Source organism: Procambarus clarkii, chromosome 11 (assembly GCF_040958095.1).
Source record: "Procambarus clarkii isolate CNS0578487 chromosome 11, FALCON_Pclarkii_2.0, whole genome shotgun sequence".
Taxonomy (NCBI): Eukaryota; Metazoa; Arthropoda; class Malacostraca; order Decapoda; family Cambaridae; genus Procambarus; species Procambarus clarkii.
Genome location: NC_091160.1, coordinates 27,443,210 through 27,467,246, shown reverse-complemented (window position 1 = coordinate 27,467,246; position 24,037 = coordinate 27,443,210). Strand labels below are relative to the sequence as shown.

General features: G+C 47.3%; 1 protein-coding gene across 1 annotated transcript; it reads right to left on the bottom strand.

Moving 5' to 3' along the window:
- Nucleotides 1-4,379: 4,379 nt before the first annotated feature.
- LOC138363618 (uncharacterized) lies at nt 4,380-5,858 on the bottom strand. The gene has a single exon (XM_069322983.1). The coding sequence runs from the start codon at nt 5,856-5,858 to the stop codon at nt 4,380-4,382; it is 1,479 nt and encodes a 492-aa protein (XP_069179084.1).
- Between the last annotated feature and the right edge of the window lie 18,179 nt (nt 5,859-24,037).

The window sequence follows — 24,037 nt, the reverse complement described above, 5'->3', positions numbered from 1 at the left end:
CGTGAGGGTGGCGAGTGTGTTAGTGGAGCGTAGGGGTTGAGTGTAAGTAGAGCGTTGGGATTGGGTGCGTGTTAGTGGAGCGTGGGGGTCGTGTGTGTGTGTGGTAGTGGAGTGTGGGGTGGTGTGTGTGTGGTAGTGGAGTGTGGGGTGGTGTGTGTGTGGTAGTAGAGCGTTGGGGTGGTTTGTATGTTACTGGTGCTTGGGGTGGCGTGAGTGGTAATTGGGCGTAGGGGTGGTGTGTGTTATTATGGGAGTGGTGTTTGTGTATTAGTGAAGCATGAGGTTTGTGTGTGTTGGTTAGCGGAGTGTGGGGGTTATATGCTGATGTTAGTGGAGCATGGGGGTAGTGTGTTAGTGGAGCGTGAGGGTAGTGTGTTAGTGGAGAATGGGGGTGGTGTGTTAGTGGATTGTGGGGGTGATATGTGTCAGTGGAGGGTAAGGGTGGTGTGTGTGTGTGTGTTAGTGGATCGTGAGGATGGCGTGTGTACTCACCTAGTTGTACTCACCTAGTTGTGCTTGCGGGGGTTGAGCTCTGGCTCTTTGGTCCCGCCTCTCAACTATCAATCTACAGGTGTACAGGTTCCTGAGCCTATTGGGCTCTATCATATCTACACTTGAAACTGTGTATGGAGTCAGCCTCCACCACATCACTGCCTAATGCATTCCATTTGTCAACCACTCTGACACTAAAAAAGTTCTTTCTAATATCTCTGTGGCTCATTTGGGCACTCAGTTTCCACCTGTGTCCCCTAGTGCGTGTGCCCCTTGTGTTAAACAGCCTGTCTTTATCAACCCTGTCGATTCCCTTGAGGATCTTGAATGTGGTGATCATGTCCCCCTAACTCTTCTGTCTTCCAACGAAGTGAGGTTTAATTCCCGTAGTCTCTCCTCGTAGCTCATACCTCTCAGCTCGGGTACTAGTCTGGTGGCAAACCTTTGAACCTTTTCCAGTTTAGTCTTATGCTTGACTAGATATGGACTCCTTGCTGGAGCCGCATACTCCAGGATTGGTCTGACATATGTGGTATAATGTTCTGAAAGATTCCTTACACAAGTTTCTAAAGGCCGTTCTTATGTTAGCCAACCTGGCATATGCTGCTGCTGTTATCCTCTTGATATGAGCATCAGGGGACAGGTCTGGCGTGATATCAACGATGTGTGTGTGTGTGTGTTTGCAGAGCATAGGGATTTTCTGTGTTTTAGTGGAACCATGTGGTGATGTGTGTTTAATGTAGCATTAGGGTCGTGTGTGTTAGTGGAGCGTAGGGGTGGTGTTTGTTTTAGTGGAGCTTGGGGGTGATGAGAGTGTTAGTGGAGCGTGAGGATGGTAAGTGTGCTATTGGAACGTTGGCGTGGAGTGTGTTAGTTGAGCGTGATGGTGTCGAGTGTGTTAGTGGAGCGTGGGGGTGGTTTATGTGTTAGTGGAGCGCGTAGGTGGGGTGTTTTAGTGGAGCGTGAGGGTGGTGTGTGTTAGTGGAACGTTGGGGTGGTGAGTGTGTTAAGGGAGCGAGGGTGTGGCGAGTGTGTTAGTAGAACGGGGGGGGGGGGTGGCATATGTGTAAGTAGGGCGTTGTGGTGGGGTGTGTGTTTTAGTGTAGCGTGGGGGTGGCGTTTGTGTTAGTGGGGGGGGGGGGGTGTATGTTAGTGGAGTGTGGGGGGTGGTGTACTCACCTATTTGTGCTTGCGGGTGTTGAGCTTCGTCTCTTATGCCCCGCCTCTCAACCGTCAGTCAACTGGTGAACAGACTCCTGAGCCTACTGGGCTCTATCATATCTACATTGAAAACTGTGTGGAGTCAGCCTCCACCACTTCACTGCCTAATGCATTCCACCTGTTATCTACTCTGACGCTGAAAAAGTTCTTTCTAACGTCCCTGTGGCTCATTTGGATACTCAGTTTCCACCTGTGACCCCTTGTTTTCATACCACCAGTGTTGAATAGTTTATCTTTGTCTACCCTGTCAATACCCCTGAGGATTTTGTAGGTAGTGATCATGTCTCCCCTTACTCTTCTGTCTTCCTGTGTCATAAGGTGCATCTCTCACAGTCTTTCCTCATAACTCATGCCTCTTAGTTCCGGGACTAGTCTAGTGGCATACCTCTGAACTTTTTCCAACTTCGTCTTGTGCTTCACAAGGTACAGGCTCCAAGCTGGGGCTGCATACTCCAGAATTGGTCTTACATACGTAGCATAAAAGATTCTGAATGTAGTGGGCTACGGCATACGACTTAGGGCAGTTACTGGAAGGTAGTTGGGCTTTCTGCGTTCAAAGCCCACTGTTGGGTGTTGTCTAAAGTTTGATAAACCTCACTTGTGGTTTAAGCAATATAGTGCATATTGCATGGACACGATTTTTCCCATAATAACAGTGACTTGATGAAAAAACGTGAAGTAACCCCTCACCACTCTGGTGCCCTTGGGAGATAAGGATATTTTGGGTAAATACCACAAAATCTCTATCTCTTTTAAGGGTCTGATGTGGTGTAGTTGGCTAAGGCATAATAGGTATGGCAGCTACTGGAAGATAGTTGTGCTTTTTGGGTTCGAGGCCCACTGGGAAGGGTTGTCTAAATTTTGTTAAACTTCGCTTGTGGTATAAGCAACTTAGTGCATTTTGCATAGACATGAGTTTTCCCACATTGACAGTGGCTTGACGAAAAAACGTGAAGTAACCCCTCACCACTCTGGTACCCTTGGGAGATGCGGGATATTTGTGGTAAATATCTTGAAATCTCTATCTCTTTTAAGGGTCTGATTTTGGTGTAGTGGGATAAGATGTACTAATTATTGCAGCTACTGGAAGGTAGTTGTGATTTCTCGGTTCGAGGCACACTGGTGGGTGGTGTCTAAAGTTTCTTAAACTTCACTTCTTAGTGAATATATATAAATATATATATATATATATATATATATATATATATATATATATATATATATATATATATATATATGTTGAGTACTGGACATATATATATAAATATATATATATAAATATATATATATATATATATATATATATATATATAAATATATATATATATATAAATATATATATATATATATATATATTTATATATATATATATATATATATATATATATATATATATATATATATATATATATATATATATATATATATATATATATATATACACCAGGCTCTTGGTGCCTGGGGTAAAAGTGCTGCTAGCTTTTTGAAGGAGTTGGGGTCTAAGCTAATCGAAACAACTAGAGACCCCAGAGCTGCCAGTTTTCTTTTTCAGCGCCTTAGTGTGGCAATCCACAGAGGAAATGCTCACTGCATCCATGGTTCTGCCCGCCGTCTGAGGAGCTGGAGGAGCTAAACAACTTGTGACATGCAGCCTTGCACCCTGCATGTAATCAATATTGTAACTTTTTTTGTGTAATGACATTTCCAAATAAAGTTAAACAAAGCAGAATGCTTTAAAATAGACCAACATCGTCTATGCCTTCAAATGCCCACTTGGGGACTGTAAGCCTTAAAGAACTCAGTATATAGGCAAGACAACAACATCTCTTTCCAGGCGATTAACGATGCATAAACAACAGGGCTCCATTAAGGAACATATAATCTCTTCCCACAACCAGACCATCACCAGAGAAGTATTAACAAAAAACACGGAAATCATCGATAGATAAAGCGATAGCAGGCGGCTTGATATCTGCGAGGCACTACACATTAAGAAATCAACACTAGCAATCAACAGCCAATTAATGCACAACTAAAAAAAACACAAATGAAAACACAAATACCAAATAATGTACATCTTTCAAAAATTTTACTAAAATCATTTTAGTGGAAATATACAAAAAACATAAAAGTATGGTAATTTAGTGTGTATATGAACTATTAACTTCATTTCATTATTTGCGACATTATCTCTAAATGTCCACTTCTTAGATTCTCATTCAGGTTTATAACTGGCAAGCTGGGTGGTGGCCCCGGCAAACCCAGCCAGCGAGTTCACCGGGACATTTCCAGCATGACAAACTCTTCCATGACAACTGCAGTTCCAGTCTGCTGGACACTAACCAGGGATCTTCCCACAGGCGAAATATAACACGAAGTAATCCAAAAAAGCACACTTTACCTAATTTGTTCTACTAATAAATATATTACAAATATATATTATTATATATTTATACGTATGATTTATTACAATTTAACCCGTTATTGAGACATATTAATAGTTATTTTTAACCTTATTGTTTGGTTGAGGGTGATATTATTATGTTATGAGACGAAATAATGGGTATTTTTTTAAACCAGTGACTACTAGCTCAGGTCACGTCACCATCAGGTCTATATCACCTATCACCATCACATGAATGTCAACAGTCACCATCCCACCAATGTCAACAGTCACCATCACACCAATGAAAACAGTTACCATCACAAAACGTTAACAGTCTCATCAAACAAACGTTAACAGTCACCATCACACCAATGTCAACAGTCACCATCACACCAATGTTAACAGCCACCATCACACCAATGTCAACAGTCACTATCACACTAACGTTACCAGTCACCATCACATCAATGTTAACAGCCACCATCACACCAATGTCAACAGTCACCATCACACTAACGTTACCAGTCACCATCACACCAATGTCAACAGTCACCATCACACTAACGTTACCAGTCACCATCACACCAATGTTAATAGTCACCATCACACTCACGTTAACAGTCACCATCACACCAATGTCAACAGTTACCATCACATGAATGTCAACAGTCACCATCACATGAATGCCAACAGTCACCATAACATGAATGTCAACAGCCACCATCACATGAATGTCAACAGTCACCATCACATGAATGTCAACAGCCACCATCACATGAATGTCAACAGTCACCATCACATGAATGCCAACAGTCACCATCACATGAATGTCAACAGTCACCATCACATGAATGTCAACAGTCACCATCACATGAATGTCAACAGTCACCATCACATGAATGTCAACAGTCACCATCACATGAATGTCAACAGTCACCATCACATGAATGTCAACAGTCACCATCACACTAACGTTAACAGTCACAATCACACCAAAGTCAACAGTCACCATCACACGAATGTCAGCAGTCACTATCACACCAATATCAACAGTCACCATCACACCAATGTCAACGGTCATCATTACACCAACGTTAAAAGTCACCATCACATGAATATCAACCGTCACCATCTCACCAATGTCAACAGTCACCATCACATGAATGTCAGCGGTCACCATCACACCAATGTCAGCAGTCACCATCACATGAATGTCAACAATCACCATCACACCAATGCCAACTGTGACCATCACACCAATGTCAGCGGTCACCATCGCACCAATGTCAATAATCATTATCACACCAATGTCAATAATCACCATCACATCAATGTTAGTGGTCACTATCACACCAATGTCAGCAGTCACCTTCACACCAATGTCAGCAGTCACTATCACAACAATGTCAGCAGTCACCATCACACCAATGTCAAATGTCAACATCACACTAACGTTAACAATCACCATCACACTAATGTCAACATCAACAGTGCCAGAGGTAAACTGAGGGAAGTAATCTCCACACGAGCTGAGGGAAGCATTCTCCACACGAGCTGAGGGAAGTAATCTCCACACTCTGTGAGGGAAGTAATCTCCATACGAGCTGAGCGAAGTAATCTCCACACGAGCTGAGGGAAGTAATCTCCACACGAGCTGAGGGAAGTAATCTCCACACGAGCTGAGGGAAGTAATTTCCACACGAGCTGAGGGAAGTAATCTCCACACGAGCTGAGGCGACCATCTCCCCAGCTTCCACATGACTGAGTCATCCAGATAAGAGATGTAACTCTGGTCCTTATCTCCGCCTCCCAGCTCTCCCTCCTGGAACACTCCTGAGACTCCACCTGTGATCAACTGTTAAACTCTGCTTCAAGACGACGGCAAAGTCTATATTGCGAAATGGTGTTGAAAATGTGTTGATTCTATGAGTTATTTACATAAGGTCATTTAACTCAGAATAGACATTTCACATTAAGTAACTGATCTATCATGCTTTCAAATAACTTAAGAGCTAATAAGATTAACATGAGATTTTAAAACACAGATTCTAAATTGATTTTGTTAAGTACTGAAAATATAACTTTAGTCAATATTTCTTGACGATCTGTATGGCTTATTTATTTTCAGAAAGGAAGTGACAAAAAACGTTATTCCAATTTTTCAGATATTTTCCTCCTACTTCTACTTTGGAACTGATTGTGAGAAAACTTATTCAGAGGAAATATTCAACGTTACGGTTGCAACTGGTACAAGTTATTGCAAGCATAGCCTCGCCAGCAACAGCATTACGAGAATTCATAAAGTTCTTGTACACCTTCTTACTGAAGCTCTAAGGGCTCGTCAACACATGATTAACATATAAATGGTTGGTATTAGATTTCATTTCCTTCGACAGCCGAGATAATTTTTTTTATTTGCTTCAAATGCATGATAGAACTGATGAGGGTGCCCAGACTTTTGCTCATAAAGAGGGAATTGATTACCAACATGGACTGCCTTTGAGCAGCCTGAGGGCAGTAATATTCTGGGAACATCAATTAAATTTTGTAGACTGGTGGCAAAGTTAAATTCACATCAGTTCCTCCATCTATCATCATTCTATTATGCAGGACGTACCGCACGTCTATGAGTCATCCAATAAGGTTAGAAGACTTCTAGATGTTACAACTGCTAGGCTTAGGCTCGGCTTCAAATACCTCTGGGAGTTTGTAACATCTGCTAATGTAGATTTGACTAAATGTAAACTCTGTCAGCAGAACTATTCGCATACTTTGTGTCATTATATAATGGAATGTAAAAAAATCGCGGAATTTTGAGATAACACCATCAATGGAGTCAAAGAAATGTGTAAGTATTTCATTCATAAAGATGTGCTGCCCAAAATCTTAGCGAAGAATCCAAAGTTTGCTTAGTATAGGTAATTGCATGCACATGACAGTAAACCTGCAGCCCAGTTGGGTGGGTGTGGGGCAAGACTAGAAACAGTGTGACTCACCATAGATGTAAAGTGTCTTGTATAGTGACTGTTGTCTGCCTCTTGTTGAATACAAAAGATTATGAATGTGTATTTGTATAGGTGATTGTATATATATTTGTATGAATATGTATATGTATATGTATATGTATGTATAACTATGTGAACAAGTATATATAACATTTATAACTGTGTAACTAGCGTCAAAAGATTATTATTTGCTAAGCTAAACGAAATTGAGGGTTCAGTTCCTGAACCAATTATGTACCTCTGTAACCCTAAAGACCACCACCTACGGGATAAGTATGGGTTGTATAATAAAGAAAGAAATTGAATTCAAATTTGTATTCATCTTTATCTTCACCTTCAAATTTGTATTCGTCTCTTTACTCATCTTAGTTGATGTTTCCTATTATTCCGCAAATTATAGACATTATTGGCTGGAAAAAATGTCAGAACTGGAATGGTATCTATCCAGTTGGATGATATATATATATATATATATATATATATATATATATGTATATATATATATATATATATATATATATATATATATATATATATATATATATATATATATATATATATATATAACTGAAAACTCACACCCCAGAAGTGACTCGAACCCATACTCCCACAACTGGTATGTACAGGGACGCCTTAATCCGCTTGACCATCACGACCGGACAAAAGGAAGTGATAGCCGAGGCTATCACTTCCTATTGTCCAGTCGTGATGGTCAAGCGGATTAAGGCGTCCCTGTACATACCAGTTGTGGGAGTATGGGTTCGAGTCACTTCTGGGGTGTGAGTTTTCAGTTGTATATAGTCCTGGGGACCATTCAGGCTTGTTTGCATATATATGTATATACATATATATATATATATATATATATATATATATATATATATATATATATATATATATATATATATATATATATATATATATATATATATATATATATATATATATATATGTGACTGAAAACTCACACCCCAGAAGTGACTCGAACCCATACTCTCAGGAGCAACGCAACTGGTATCTACAGGACGCCTTAATCCGCTAGACTATCACTTCCGTCCGGTCGTGATGGTCAAGCGGTATGATGGTCAAGTGATAAAATAACGAGGATAAGGCAGGACAGAGAAGGTTGGTTAGACTGCATATTTCTGGACTGCCAAAAATCTTTGATACAACACCGCACATGAGACTGTTATTCAAACTTGAGAGGCAGGCGAGGGTGGGAGGAAAGGCCCTAGCATGGGTAAGGAGCTACCTAACTAGAAGGAGACAGAGAGTTACGGTAAGGGGCGAGAAGTCGGACTGGCGAACAGTAACGAGTGGAGTACCTCAAGGACCGGTGATGGGACCAATTCTATTTCTAAAATACGTTATCGATATGTTTACAGAAGAACAATCCTGCATGTCGATGTTCGCGGATGACTCAAAGTTGATGAGAAGAGTTGTGACAGATGACGATTGTAGGATCCTCCAAGAAGACTTGAACAGGTTGCAGAGATGGTCAGAAAAATGGCTACTGGAGTTCAACATGAACAAATATAAAGTTATGGAAATGGGATTAGGTGATGGGAGACCAAACCGACAGCTCACAATGAAGTGGAACTGCCTATCTGTGATTACTCGAGAAAGAGACCTGGGCATGGACGTAACACCTAACATCATTCAGAAACCTAAGTAAGGAGGCATTTAGGGAGCTTTACACTGCCTATGTGAGGCCAGTCTTAGAGAATATCGCCCCATCATGGAGTCCCCACCTGAAGAAACACATAAGGAAACTGGAAAAGGTTCAGAAGTTTGCAACAAGATTCGCCCAGCGTTACGAGGGATTGGGTATGAAGAGCGCCTGAAGGAACTGGGCCTTACGACACTAGAAAAATCGAAGGGAGTAGGGGGATATGATGGGAACGTATAAAATACATAGGTAGATGACAGAGTGGAAATAGACGAAATTTTCACACGGAATAATAACAGAACGAAGGGACATGAGTGGAAGCTGGAAACTCAGATGAGTCACAGAGATGTTGGGAAGTTTTCTTATCGCGTGATAGTAGAGGAAAAATGGAATGCACTTAAGGAGCAGGTTGGGGAAGCAAATTCTATTCATAATTTTAAAACTAGGTATGATAGGGAAATAGGACCGGAGTCATTGCTGTAAACAACCGATGGCTAGAAAGTCGGGATCCAGGAGTCAATGCTCGATCCTGTAGGCACAATTAGATGAATACAAATACACAGTTATAGAACCAAAAAACTCGCACTATCTGTTGCGATGCCGATCATGTTGTCTTTAAGATTATTGTGCGAATTACGTATTTTTTAAATACTCTTATACATATGCACGTATAATGTATGTCACTTGATTGAAAGTCAGAAAGCCTCGCACAAGTCTGGAATTTTTAATTAAAATTCAAATTAAAATTTAATGTTAAGTGCACAGCTTGCTGGAGGCGATTATGAGTGGGTAATATGAGTGGGTGAAACTCATTGCGTCACAGAATATGCTGGAGGTTACAATGAGTGAAGCTCATTGTGAGGCAGTGAATACGGCAGGCGTTTAAGAGTAAGGCTCATTGTGAAGTAGAATTTGCTAGACTATTAGTGGATGAGAGTGAATATATTGAGGTGGTAATTATGAATGAGTGAAACACATTGTGAAGCTGATTTTGCAGGAGGTATTTATTAGTTAACAAAAACTCATAATGAGGCAATATATACGGAAGGCTGTTACGAGTAAACTCATTGTGGGGCATTATGAGTAAGTAAACTCACTGTGAGACAGAGTATACAATGTAATGCAAGCACACTAATTTTTGTCATCAAAAGCTCCTCCGCGTCCTCTTGTTGACCTTCAGAGTAATAAATGAAGCAGAAGGATTCATAAGAAATATTGCCGCCACATTTTATTGTGAATTAAAACGTTCAGTTCAATGAATACCTCGAACAGTGCCAAATTTCGGTGAAGGAGGAACCACGGGTATTGGAAACTTATGCAGTAGGCCACTAGCAATAGAACAGCCGACCGCTATAATGCATAGACACACTATACAGATATTACCATACATAACACGTGGAAAGAATATAGAACCACAAACATGTAAGGAGCGAGATTTATCGATTAATTAGAGCTCTACAGCGTAAGGGACATGTTTCGGCTTACATATAGATGTGTGATAAGATTTCATCTAACATTTCCTCCTTAGTTTGATGATTTATGTGAATCCTTAGTGGTGTCAGTACTGGACTGGTGTGGACTGCACACCAGTCCCCTACCGACCACAGGATGGTTGTGGGGTCCACTACCGACCACCGGATGGGTATAGGGTCCACTACCGACCACAGGATAGGTATGTGGTCCACTACCGACCGCCTGATGGGTATTGGGTCCACGACCGACTACAGGAAGGGTATGGGGTCTACTACCGACCGAGTGATGGGTATGGGGTTAACGACCGAGCACAGGATGGGAATGGGGTCCACTACCGACCAAAGGATAGGTATGGGTTACACTACCGACCGCATAATGGGTATGGGGTCCACGACCGACCACAGGATAGGTATGGGGTCCAGTACCAATCACATGATTGGTATGGGGTCAACGACCGACCACAGGACGGGTATGGGTTCCACGACCGACCACAGGATGGATATTGGGTCCATTACCGACCACAGGATGGGTATGGGGTCCAATACCCACCGCATGATGGGTATGGGGTCCACTACCAACCGCATGGTGGGTATGGGGTCCACGAACGACCGCAGCATAGGTATGGGGTCCACGACCGACCACAGGATGGGTTTGGAGTCCCAAACCGACCACTGGAAGGGTTGTAACACTGTAAAAGTGTTTGGTTTAGGTTAATACATACATAGAGTACATGAGTCACAGACAAGGATCTGAGAGGCGCCAGTTGTCTGCCTGAGATCTCACACCTCTAACCGTTAATGACCCCAAGTGACCTGAGGTCAGATCATGATAATTTCACCTTGCTTCCGCTAAGCGTATAATTGGAGCCGGGTAGCCTTCAAACATGCCGACGTTTAAGGAGTGGCTTGGTAGTGCCGGAGGCTATCTACTTGTGGGCGGAGTTAGCTACTAGGTTCCCCAATATAAACTCGGAGAGCTATCCAGCAAAAAGCATTAACAGACAGAACGGGAGTCAGCAGAAGCAGAGAAGACAGCCCTACCAGGGAGGCTGTCGGCCGGCAGGGCGGGAGTCTCTGTCAACTACAGACCCCCCCCCCCTCTCTATTCAACTTAGACTCAGTCCTCGGTGAGTGAACATTAAGGTGACTTGGTCGTGTTTACATATGTTGTGTGATGATCAGGGGCAGTCAAGTTGTAGGGTTCTCGAATTCTTGGATGATGACTCACTTTGCATATTAAACTGGAACATTTTAATTGAATTGCTAAATTATGATACTTCATGTGAAATATAATTATGAATTTATTATGTAAATTGTGTTTAACTTTGTTCCCTAGAGCTTTGAGTTGAGGTGAGAAAGCCTCTGTGGTTACTAGTTTCATGATATTAATGAGTACATGTTTGGAGTTGATACATGGTAATAACATCTTTTGAGAATATTTTGATACAGACAAGTTCCATTCCTTGTCTTGTATGTAATGGTCTAGAATGGATGGTGGCAGCATTTCGTCTTCTACTATCTACTCTTCTACTTCTACTATCTACTCTTCTCCTTCTACCTATCTACTCCTCTCCCTCCACCCCTCTCTAAACTCTCACTTTCAACTAATGACCATCCTCGCCCCTCCCACCTCTCTCCCTCTCACCCCAAACCCTCACTAATTACTTCACTATTCATTTCTTTCCTTTCGTTTTCTCTTATACGTTTGTGGCAATGATTCTGTATTCTAGAGTTCTCTCTAGAGTTTCGGGTAACTGATCAAGTGACGGCGCCTTGTAGTCTTAGCACCTAGGTAGTCAAATACCTAGGTTACAAGGTGTTGAACGAGAGAGGTTGCCTTAGGAACTCTGGAGGGTGCTCTAGAATAGTTAGCTAACTGGGGACGGGATAACGGACTAGAGAGAGCTGTTTCCCCCGGCCTCGTTAGTTAACTGGGGGGTGGAATAATGGACAAGATAGAGCTATTTCCCCCACCCCCCGTTACAATGGTGGCAGCGGTTGTCGCACACAGCTAGCTTGCTTTAGCAGTGTTGCAAAAACTTTATTTTCGGGGAGAAGGGGAGATGTAACACTGTAAAAGTGTTTGGTTTAGGTTAATACATACATAGAGTACATGAGTCACAGACAAGGATCTGAGAGGCGCCAGTTGTCTGCCTGAGATCTCACACCTCTAACCGTTAATGACCCCAAGTGACCTGAGGTCAGATCATGATAATTTCACCTTGCTTCCGCTAAGCGTATAATTGGAGCCGGGTAGCCTTCAAACATGCCGACGTTTAAGGAGTGGCTTGGTAGTGCCGGAGGCTATCTACTTGTGGGCGGAGTTAGCTACTAGGTTCCCCAATATAAACTCGGAGAGCTATCCAGCAAAAAGCATTAACAGACAGAACGGGAGTCAGCAGAAGCAGAGAAGACAGCCCTACCAGGGAGGCTGTCGGCCGGCAGGGCGGGAGTCTCTGTCAACTACAGACCCCCCCCCCCCCCTCTCTATTCAACTTAGACTCAGTCCTCGGTGAGTGAACATTAAGGTGACTTGGTCGTGTTTACATATGTTGTGTGATGATCAGGGGCAGTCAAGTTGTAGGGTTCTCGAATTCTTGGATGATGACTCACTTTGCATATTAAACTGGAACATTTTAATTGAATTGCTAAATTATGATACTTCATGTGAAATATAATTATGAATTTATTATGTAAATTGTGTTTAACTTTGTTCCCTAGAGCTTTGAGTTGAGGTGAGAAAGCCTCTGTGGTTACTAGTTTCATGATATTAATGAGTACATGTTTGGAGTTGATACATGGTAATAACATCTTTTGAGAATATTTTGATACAGACAAGTTCCATTCCTTGTCTTGTATGTAATGGTCTAGAATGGATGGTGGCAGCATTTCGTCTTCTACTATCTACTCTTCTACTTCTACTATCTACTCTTCTCCTTCTACCTATCTACTCCTCTCCCTCCACCCCTCTCTAAACTCTCACTTTCAACTAATGACCATCCTCGCCCCTCCCACCTCTCTCCCTCTCACCCCAAAACCTCACTAATTACTTCACTATTCATTTCTTTCCTTTCGTTTTCTCTTATACGTTTGTGGCAATGATTCTGTATTCTAGAGTTCTCTCTAGAGTTTCGGGTAACTGATCAAGTGACGGCGCCTTGTAGTCTTAGCACCTAGGTAGTCAAATACCTAGGTTACAAGGTGTTGAACGAGAGAGGTTGCCTTAGGAACTCTGGAGGGTGCTCTAGAATAGTTAGCTAACTGGGGACGGGATAACGGACTAGAGAGAGCTGTTTCCCCCGGCCTCGTTAGGTAACTGGGGGGTGGAATAATGGACAAGATAGAGCTATTTCCCCCACCCCCCGTTACAGGGTATGGGGTCCACTAGAGACCGCATGATAGGTATGGAATCAACGACCGACCACAGGATGGGTATGGGGTTCACGACCGACCACTAGAAGAGTATGGGGTTCACGCCCGACCAAAGGATAGGTATGGGGTCCAGGACCGACCACAGGATGGGCATGGGGTCCACGGCCGACCACAGGATGGGTATGGGGTCCACAACAGACCGCATGATGTGTATGGGGTCCACGATCGACCACAGGATGGGTATGGGGTCCACTACCGACCACAGGATGGGTATTGGGTCCACTTCCGACCGCATGATGGGTATGGGGTCCACGGTCGACCACAGGATAGGTATGGGGTCCACGACCGACCACAGGATTAGTATGGGGTCCACGATCGCCCACAGATTGGGTATGGGGTCCACGACAGATCACAGGATGGGCATGGTGTCCACGACCGACCACAGGATGGGTATGGGGGTCTACGACCGACCACAGGAAGGGTATGGGGTCCACGACCGACCACATGATGGGTATGGGGTTCATGGCCAACCATAGGATGAGTATGGGGTCCACGGTCGACAACAGGATGTGTATGGGGTCCACGACTAACCACCGGATGAGTATGGGGTCTACGACTAACCACAAGATGGGTATGGGGTTCACGACTGACCACATGATAGGTATGAGTTCCAGGACTGACCACAGGATGGGTATGGTTTCCACGACTGACCTCAGGATGGGTATGGGGTCCATTACCGACCACAGGATAGGAATGGGTTCCACGACTGACCACAGGATGGGTATGGGATCAACGACTGACCTCAGGATGGGTATGGGTTACACGACTGACCAGAGGATGGGTATGGACTCCACAACTGACCTCACGATGGGTATGGGTTCCGCGACTGACCTCAGGATGGGTATGGCGTCCACCACCGACAACAGGATGGGTATGGGGTTTACGACCGACCGTATGATGGGTATGGGGTCCACGACCAACCACAGGAAGTGTATAGGGTCCCCGACCGACCACAGGATAGGCATGGGGTCCAGAACCGACCACAGGATAGGTATGGGTTCCACGACTGACCACAGGATGGGTATGGGTTCCACGACTGACCTCAGGATGGGTATGGGGTCCACTACCGACCACAGGATGGGTATGGGTTCCACGACTGACCACGGGAAAGGTATGGGTTCCACGACCGACCACAGGATGGGTATAGGGTCCACGACCGCCCACAGATTGGGTATGGGGTCCGCGATCGATCACAGGATGGGCAGGGAGTCCACGACCGACCACAGGATCGGTATGGGGTCCACGACCGACCACAGGATGGGTATAGGGTCCACGACCGACCACAGGAAAAGTATGGGGTACACGACCGACCACAGTATGGACATGGTGTCCACGACTGACCACAGGATGGGTATGGGTTCCACGACTGACCACAGGATGGGTATGGGTTCCACGACTGACCTCAGGAAGGGTATGGGGTCCACTACCGACCACAGGATGGGTATAGGGTCCACGACCGCCCACAGATTGGGTATGGGGTCCACGACCGATCACAGGTTGGGCATGGTGTCCACGACCGACCACAGGATGGGTATGGGGTCCACGACTAACCACAGGATAAGTATGGGGTCTACGACTGACCACATGATGGGTATGGGGTCCACGACTAACCACAGGATGAGTATGGGGTCTACGACTGACCACATGATGGGTATGGGGTTCACGACTGACCACAGTATGGGCATGGGGTCCACGACCGACCACATGATGGGTATGGGGTTCATGACCAACCATAGGATGAGTATGGGGTCCACGATCGACAACAGGATGGGTATGGGGTCCACGACTAACCACAGGATGGGTATGGGGTCTACAACTAACCACAAGATGGGTATGGGGTTCACGACTGACCACAGGATGGTTTTGGAATCCATGACCGACCACAGGATGGGTATGGGATCAACGACTGACCTCAGGATGGGTATGGGTTCCACGACTGACCACAGGATGGGTATGGGGTCCACTAATGACCACAGGATAGGTATGGGTTCCAGGACTGACCACAGGATGGGTATTTTTTCCACGACTGACCTCAGGATGGGTATGGGGTCCACTACCGACCACAGGATGGGTATGGGTTCCACAACTGACCACAGGATGAGTATGGGGTTCACTACCGACCACAGGATGGGTATGGGTTCTACGTCTAACCACAGGATGGTTTTGGAATCCATGACCGACCACAGGATGGGTATGGGATCAACGACTGACCTCAGGATGGGTATGGGTTCCACGACTAACCACAGGATGGGTATGGACTCTACAATTGACCTCACGATGGGTATGGGTTCCGCGACTGACCTCAGGATGGGTATGGCGTCCACCACCGACAACAGGATGGGTATGGGGTTTACGACCGACCGCATGATGGGTATGGGGTCCACGACCGACCACAGGATGTGTATGGGGTCCACGACTGACCACAGGATGGGTATGGGGTTTACGACCGCCCACAGATTGGGTATGGGGTCCGCGACCGATCACAGGATGGGCAGGGAGTCCACGACCGACCACAGGATCGGTATGGGGTCCACGACCGACCACAGGATGGGTATAGGGTCCACGACCGACCACAGGAAAAGTATGGGGTACACGACCGACCACAGTATGGGCATGGTGTCCACGACCGACCACAGGATGGGTATGGGGTCCACGACCGACCACAGGAAGGGTATGGGGTCCACGACCGACCACAGTATGGGGATGGGGTCCACGACCGACTACATGATGGGTATGGGGTTCATGACCAACCATAGGATGAGTATGGGGTCCACGATCAACAACAGGATGGGTATGGGGTCCACGACTGACCACAGGATGGGTATGGGTTCCACGACTGACCTCAGGAAGGGTATGGGGTCCACTACCGACCACAGGATGGGTATAGGGTCCACGACCGCCCACAGATTGGGTATGGGGTCCGCGACCGATCACAGGATGGGCAGGGAGTCCACGACCGACCACAGGATCGGTATGGGGTCCACGACCGACCACAGGATGGGTATAGGGTCCACGACCGACCACAGGAAAAGTATGGGGTACACGACCGACCACAGTATGGGCATGGTGTCCACGACCGACCACAGGATGGGTATGGGGTCCACGACCGACCACAGGAAGGGTATGGGGTCCACGACCGACCACAGTATGGGGATGGGGTCCACGACCGACTACATGATGGGTATGGGGTTCATGACCAACCATAGGATGAGTATGGGGTCCACGATCAACAACAGGATGGGTATGGGGTCCACGACTGACCACAGGATGGGTATGGGTTCCACGACTGACCTCAGGAAGGGTATGGGGTCCACTACCGACCACAGGATGGGTATAGGGTCCACGACCGCCCACAGATTGGGTATAGGGTTCACGACCGATCACAGGTTGGGCATGGTGTCCACGACCAACCACAGGATGGGTATGGGGTCCACGACTATCCACAGGATGAGTATGGGGTCTACGACTGACCACATGATGGGTATGGAGTTCACGACTGACCACATGATGGGTATGGGGTTCATGACCAACCATAGGATGAGTATGGGGTCCACGATCGACAACAGGATGGGTATGGGGTCCACGACTAACCACAGGATGGGTATGGGGTCTACGACTAACCACAAGATGGGTATAGGGTTCACGACTGACCACAGGATGGTTTTGGAATCCATGACCGACCACAGGATGGGTATGGTATCAACGACTGACCTCAGGATGGGTATGGGTTCCACGACTAACCACAGGATGGGAATGGACTCCACAACTGACCTCACGATGGGTATGGGTTATGCGACTGACCTCAGGATGGGTATGTCGTCCACCACCGACAACAGGATGGGTATGGGGTTTACGACCGACCGCATGATGGGTATGGGGTCCACGACCGACCACAGGATAGGCATGGGGTCCAGAACCGACCACAGGATAGGTGTGGGTTCCACGACTGACCACAGGATGGGTATGGGTTCCACGACTGACCTCAGGATGGGTATGGGATCCAGTACCGACCACAGGATGGGTATGGGTTTCACGTCTGACCACAGGAAAGGTATGGGTTCCACGACCGACCACAGGATGGGTATAGGGTCCACGACCGCCCACAGATTGGATATGGGGTCCGCGACCGATCACAGGATGGGCAGGGAGTCCACGACCGACCACAGGATCGGTGTTGGGTCCACTACCGACCATAGTATAGGTATGGGTTTCACGACTGACCACAGGATAGGTATGGGTTCCAGGACTGACCACAGGATAATATTGGTTTACACGACTGACCTCAGGATGGGTATGGGGTCAACTACCGACCACAGGATGGGTATGGGTTCCACGACTGACCACAGAATGGGTATGGAATCCACGACCGACCACAGGATGGGTTTGGGACTAACGATTGACCTCAGGATGGGTATGGATTCCACGACTGACCACAGGATGGGTATGGGTTCCACGACTGACCACAGGATGGGTATAGAATCCATGACCGACCACAGGATGGGTATGGGATCAACGACTGACCTCAGGATGAGTATGGGTTCCACGACTGACCACAGGATGGGTATGGACTCCACAACTGACCTCACGATGGGTATGGTTTCCGCGACTGACCTCAGGATGGGTATGACGTCTACTACCGACAACAGGATGGGTATGGGGTTTACGACCGACCGCATGATGGGTATGGGGTCCATGACCGACCACAGGATGTGTATGGGGTCCACGACCGACCACATAATAGGCATGGGGTCCAGATCCAACCACAGGATAGGTATGGGTTCCACGACTGACCACAGGATGGATATGGGTTCCACGACTGACCTCAGGGTAGGTATGGGGTCCACTATACCGACCACAGGATGGGTATGGGTTCCACGACTGACCACAGGAAAGGTATGGGTTCCACGACCGACTACAGGATGGGTATAGGGTCCACGACCGCCCACAGATTGGGTATGCGGTCCGCGACCGATCACAGGATGGGCAGGGAGTCCACGACCGACCACAGGCTCGGTATGGGGTCCGCGACCGGCCACAGGATGGGTATGGGGTACACGACCGACCACAGTATGGGCATGGTGTCCACGACCGACAACAGGATAGGTATGGGGTCCACGACCGACCCCAGGAAGGGTATGGGTTCCACGACCGACCACAGTAAGGGGCATGGGGTCCCCGACCGACCACATGATGTGTATGGGGTTCATGACCAACCATAGGATGAGTATGGGGTCCACGATCGACAACAGGATGGGTATGGGGTCCACGACTAAGCATTGGATGAGTATGGGGTCTACGCCTAACCACAAGATGGGTATGGGGTTCATGACTGACCACAGGATAGGTATGGGTTCCACGACTGACCACAGGATGGGTATGGGTTCCACGACTGACCTCAGGACGGGTATGGGGTCCACTACCGACCACAGGATGGGTATAGGGTCCACGACCGCCCACAGATTGGGTATGGGGTCCACGACTGATCACAGGTTAGGCATGGTGTCCACGACCGACCCCAGGATGGGTATGGGGTCCACGACTAACCACAGGATGAGTATGGGGTCTACGACTGACCACAGGATGGGTATGGGGTCCACTACCGACCACAGGATGGGTATGGGTTCCACGACTGACCACAGGATGGGTATGGGGTTCACTACCGACCACAGGATGGGTATGGGTTCCACGTCTTACCACAAAATGGTTATGGAATCCACGACCGACCGCAGGATGGGTATGGGATCAACGACTGACCTCAGGATGGGTATGGGTTCCACGACTGACCACAGGATGGGTATGGAATCCATGACCGACCACAGGAGAGGTATGGGATCAACGACTGACCTCAGGATGGGTATGGGTTCCACGACTGACCACAGGATGGGTATGGACTCCACAACTGACCTCACGATGGGTATGGGTTCCGCGACTGACCTCAGGATGGGTATGGCGTCCACCACCGACAACAGGATGGGTATGGAGTTTACGACCGACCGCATGATGGGTATGGGGTCCACGACCGACAACAGGATGGGTATGGGGTTTACGACCGACCACATGATGGGTATGGGGTCCATGAACGACCACAGGATGTGTATGGGGTCCAAGACCGAACACAGGATAGGCATGGGGTCCAGAACCGACCACAGGATAGGTATGGGTTCCACGACTGACCACAGGATGGGTATGGGTTCCACGACTGACTTCAAGATGAATATGGGGTCCACTACCGACCACAGGATGGGTATGGGTTCCACGACTGACCACAGGAAAGGTTTGGGTACCACGACCGACCACAGGATGGGTACAGGGTCCACGACCGCCCACAGATTGGGTATGGGGTCCGCGACCGATCACAGGATGGGCAGGGAGTCCACGACCGACCACAGGATCGGTATGGGGTCCACGACCGACCACAGGATGGCTATGGGGTACACGATCGACCACAGTATGGGCATTAGGTCCACGACCGACCACAGGATGTGTATGAGATTCATGGCCGACCACAGTATTAGTGTGGAGTCCACTACCGTCCACAGGATGGATATGGGGTCCATGACCGACCATAGGATAATTATGGGGTTCATGACCGACCACAGGATGGGTATGGGGTCCACGACTAACCACAGGATGGGTATGGGGTCCACGACTAACCACAGGATGGGTATGGGGTCTACGACTGATCACAGGATGGGTATGGGGTTCACTACTGACCACAGGATGGGGATGAGTTCCACGACTGACCTCAGGATTGGTATGGGGTCCACTACCGACCACAGGATGAGTATGGGGTCCATGACCGACCATAGGATGAGTATGGGATCCATGACCGACCACAAGATGGGTATAGGGTCCACGACTAACCTTAGGATGGGTATGAGGTCTACGGTTGACTACAGGATGAGTATAGGGTTCACAACTGACCACAGGATGGGTATATGGGGGTCCACTACGGACCACAGGATAGGTATGGGTTCCACGACAGACCACAGGATAGGTATAGGTTCCACGACTGACCACAGAATGGATATGAGGTCCACTACCGACCACAGGATGGGTATGGGTTCCACGACTGACCATAGGATGGGTATGGGATCACCGACTGACCACAGGATGCGTATGGGTTCCACGACTGACCATAGGATGGGTATGGGTCCACTACCGACCACAGGATGGGTATGGGTTCCACGACTGACCACAGGATGGGTATGGGGTGCACTACCGACCACAGGATGGGTATGGGATCCACGACTGACCACAGAATGGGTTTGGAATCCACGACCGACCACAGGATGGGTATGGGATCAACGACTTACCTCAGGATGAGTATGGATTCCACGACAGACCACAGGATGGGTATGGGTTCCACGACTGACCACAGGATGGGTATGGAATCCATGACCGACCACAGGATGCGTATGGGGTACACGACTGACCTCAGGATGGGTATGGGTTCCACGACCGACCACAGGATGGCTATGGGTTCCACGATTGACCACAGGATGGGTATGGGAAGCACTACCGACCACAGGATGGGTATGGGTTCCACGACTGACCACAGGATGGATATGGGAACCACGACCGACCACAGGATGGGTATGGGATCCACGACTGACCACAGGATGAGTATGGGTTCCACGAACAGGATAACTATGGGTTCCACGACTGACCACAGGATGGGTATGGGTTCCACGACTGACCATTGGATGGGTATGGGTTCCACGACTGACCATAGGATGGGTATGAGGCCACTACCGACCACAGGATGGGTATGGGTTCCATTACTGACCACAGGATGGGTATGGGTCCACTACCTACCATAGGTTGGGTATGGGTTCCACGACTGACCATAAGATGGGTATGGGATCCACGACCGACCACAGGATGGGTATGGGTTCCACGACTGACCACAGGATGGGTATGGGCTCCACGACTGACCTCAGGATGGGTATGGGTTCCACGACTGACCTCAGGATGGGTATGGGGTCCACTACCGACCACAGGATTGGTATGGGTTCCACGACTGACCACAGGATGGGTATGGGGTCCATGACTGACCTCAGGATGGGTATGGGTTCCACGACTGACCATAGGATGGGTATGGGGTCCACTACCGACCACAGGATGGGTATGGGATCCACGTCTGACCACAGGATGGGTATGGGTTCCACGACTGACCACAGGATGGGTATGGGCTCCACGACTGACCTCAAGATGGGTATGGGGTCCACTACCGACCACAGGATTGGTTTTTGTTCCACGACTGACCACAGGATGGGTATGAAGTCCATGACTGACCTCAGGATGGGTATGGGTTCCACGACTGATCTCATGATGGGTATGGGGTCCTCGACTTACCACAGGATAGGTATGGGGTCCACGACTGATATCAGGATGGGTATGGAGTCCACGACTGACTACAGGATGGGTATGGGGTCCACGACTGTCCACAGGATGGGTATGGGGTCCACGACTGACCTCAGGATGGGTATGGGGTCCACGACTGACCATAGGATGGGTATGGGGTCCACGACTGACCACAAGATGGGTATTGGGTCCACGACTGACCTCAGGATGGGTTTGGGGTCGACGACTGACCACAGGATGGGTATGGGGTCCACGACTGACCACAGGATGGGTATGGGGTCCACGACTTACCTTAAGAATGGAATGGGGTCCACGACTGACCACAGGATAGGTATGGGGTCCGCGACTGACCTCAGGATGGGTATTGGGTCCACGACTGACCACAGGATGGGTATAAAGTACATAACAAATGTACTTTTGACTTGTGCATTAAAGGCTGGTGGTGCGTATGAATAATTTAAACATTTATCAAACCTTTGCAAATCTCCATTCTGTACTTGTTAAAGTAATAAAAGTGTTGTAAGTTATTAGTTTTTTCTCTTTATTCTCGTTTTAACAATTCGATAATTATATTAACATCATCCAACTTTAAACATCGATGTTATCTGCGTGCTTTTTTTTGCGCGCGCACACGAGCGCGCGAACGCACACAAACACACACACTATGATTCTACCTGTTGATTGACGGTTGAGAGGCGGGACCAAAGAGCCAGAGCTCAACCCCCGTAAGCACAACTAGGTGAGTACAACTAGATGAGTGCACACACACACACACACACACACACACACACACACACACACACACACACACACACACACACACACACACACACACACACACACACACACACACATATCCAAGAGACAATGCTCGATCCTGCAAGCTCAAATAGGTAAGTACACACAGGTACCTCGTAGCCTGGTGGATAGCGCAGGACTCGTAATTCTGTGGTGCGGGTTCGATTCCCGCACGAGGCAGAAACAAATGTGCAAAGTTTTTTCTATCCTGAATGCCCCTGTTACCTAGCAATAATTTGGTACCTGGGAGTTAGTCAGCTGTCACGGGCTGCTTCCTGGTGTGTGTGTGTGTGTGTGTGTGTGTGTGTGTGTGTGTGTGTGTGTGTGTGTGTGTGTGTGTGTGTGTGTGTGTGTGTGTGTGTGTGTGTGTGTGTGTGTGTGTGTGTGTGTGTGTGGAAAAAAAGTAGTTAGTAAACAGTGGATTGACAGTTGAGAGGCGGGCTGAAAGAGCAAAGCTCAACCCCCGCAAATACAACTAGGTGAGTACACACAGGGGGACCGGTGGCTGACTGGACAGCATGCTCGACGCGTGATCCTGTGGTCTCGGAAAGCCTTTAGGAAAAAACTAATACACACAATTCATTCCTAAAAAAGTATTATAAATTGAGGTTTACCTATATATTTTAAATTAATAATATAAATTTGTGGGGAAAAATACCAGTAGACTGAATGAAAAACTATTAATATTGAAACATTTCAAAACGGGCCAAAGTTAGGGACGTTGTTGTCCTATGATGGTATAGTGGTTGTTACGGTATTTATAATACTAATAATGCATTGTGTCAGGGGACAGGAAGCCAGAGTCTATTCATATATGTTAGGCTTATATCTAAGTCCCCGTCCCAAAAGGTCGAATTACTGACCCCGTCCAAGCCTGCAACCCCACAACTAGTTGACTAACTCCTGAGTACCAATACTTACGGCTAGGTGAACAGATGCATTAGGTGAGATGAAATGTGCCCAACCCTTTCTATTTCACCCGGGATATCGATTGTGCGTCAAGACCGAACTCAATTACACTACCGGGACCCTTTTTTTTTTACCGGAATTCCAGTTATCGCTTCACGGTTCACCACCGCTGACCATTTCTCAGTGTCAAGATATCCACACATCTGTGAACCGGTTTATGGTGTTACAACCAGCCAACGGAATTTTTATGAACCAATTCAGGTTTTTACGACTATATAAGGGGGAG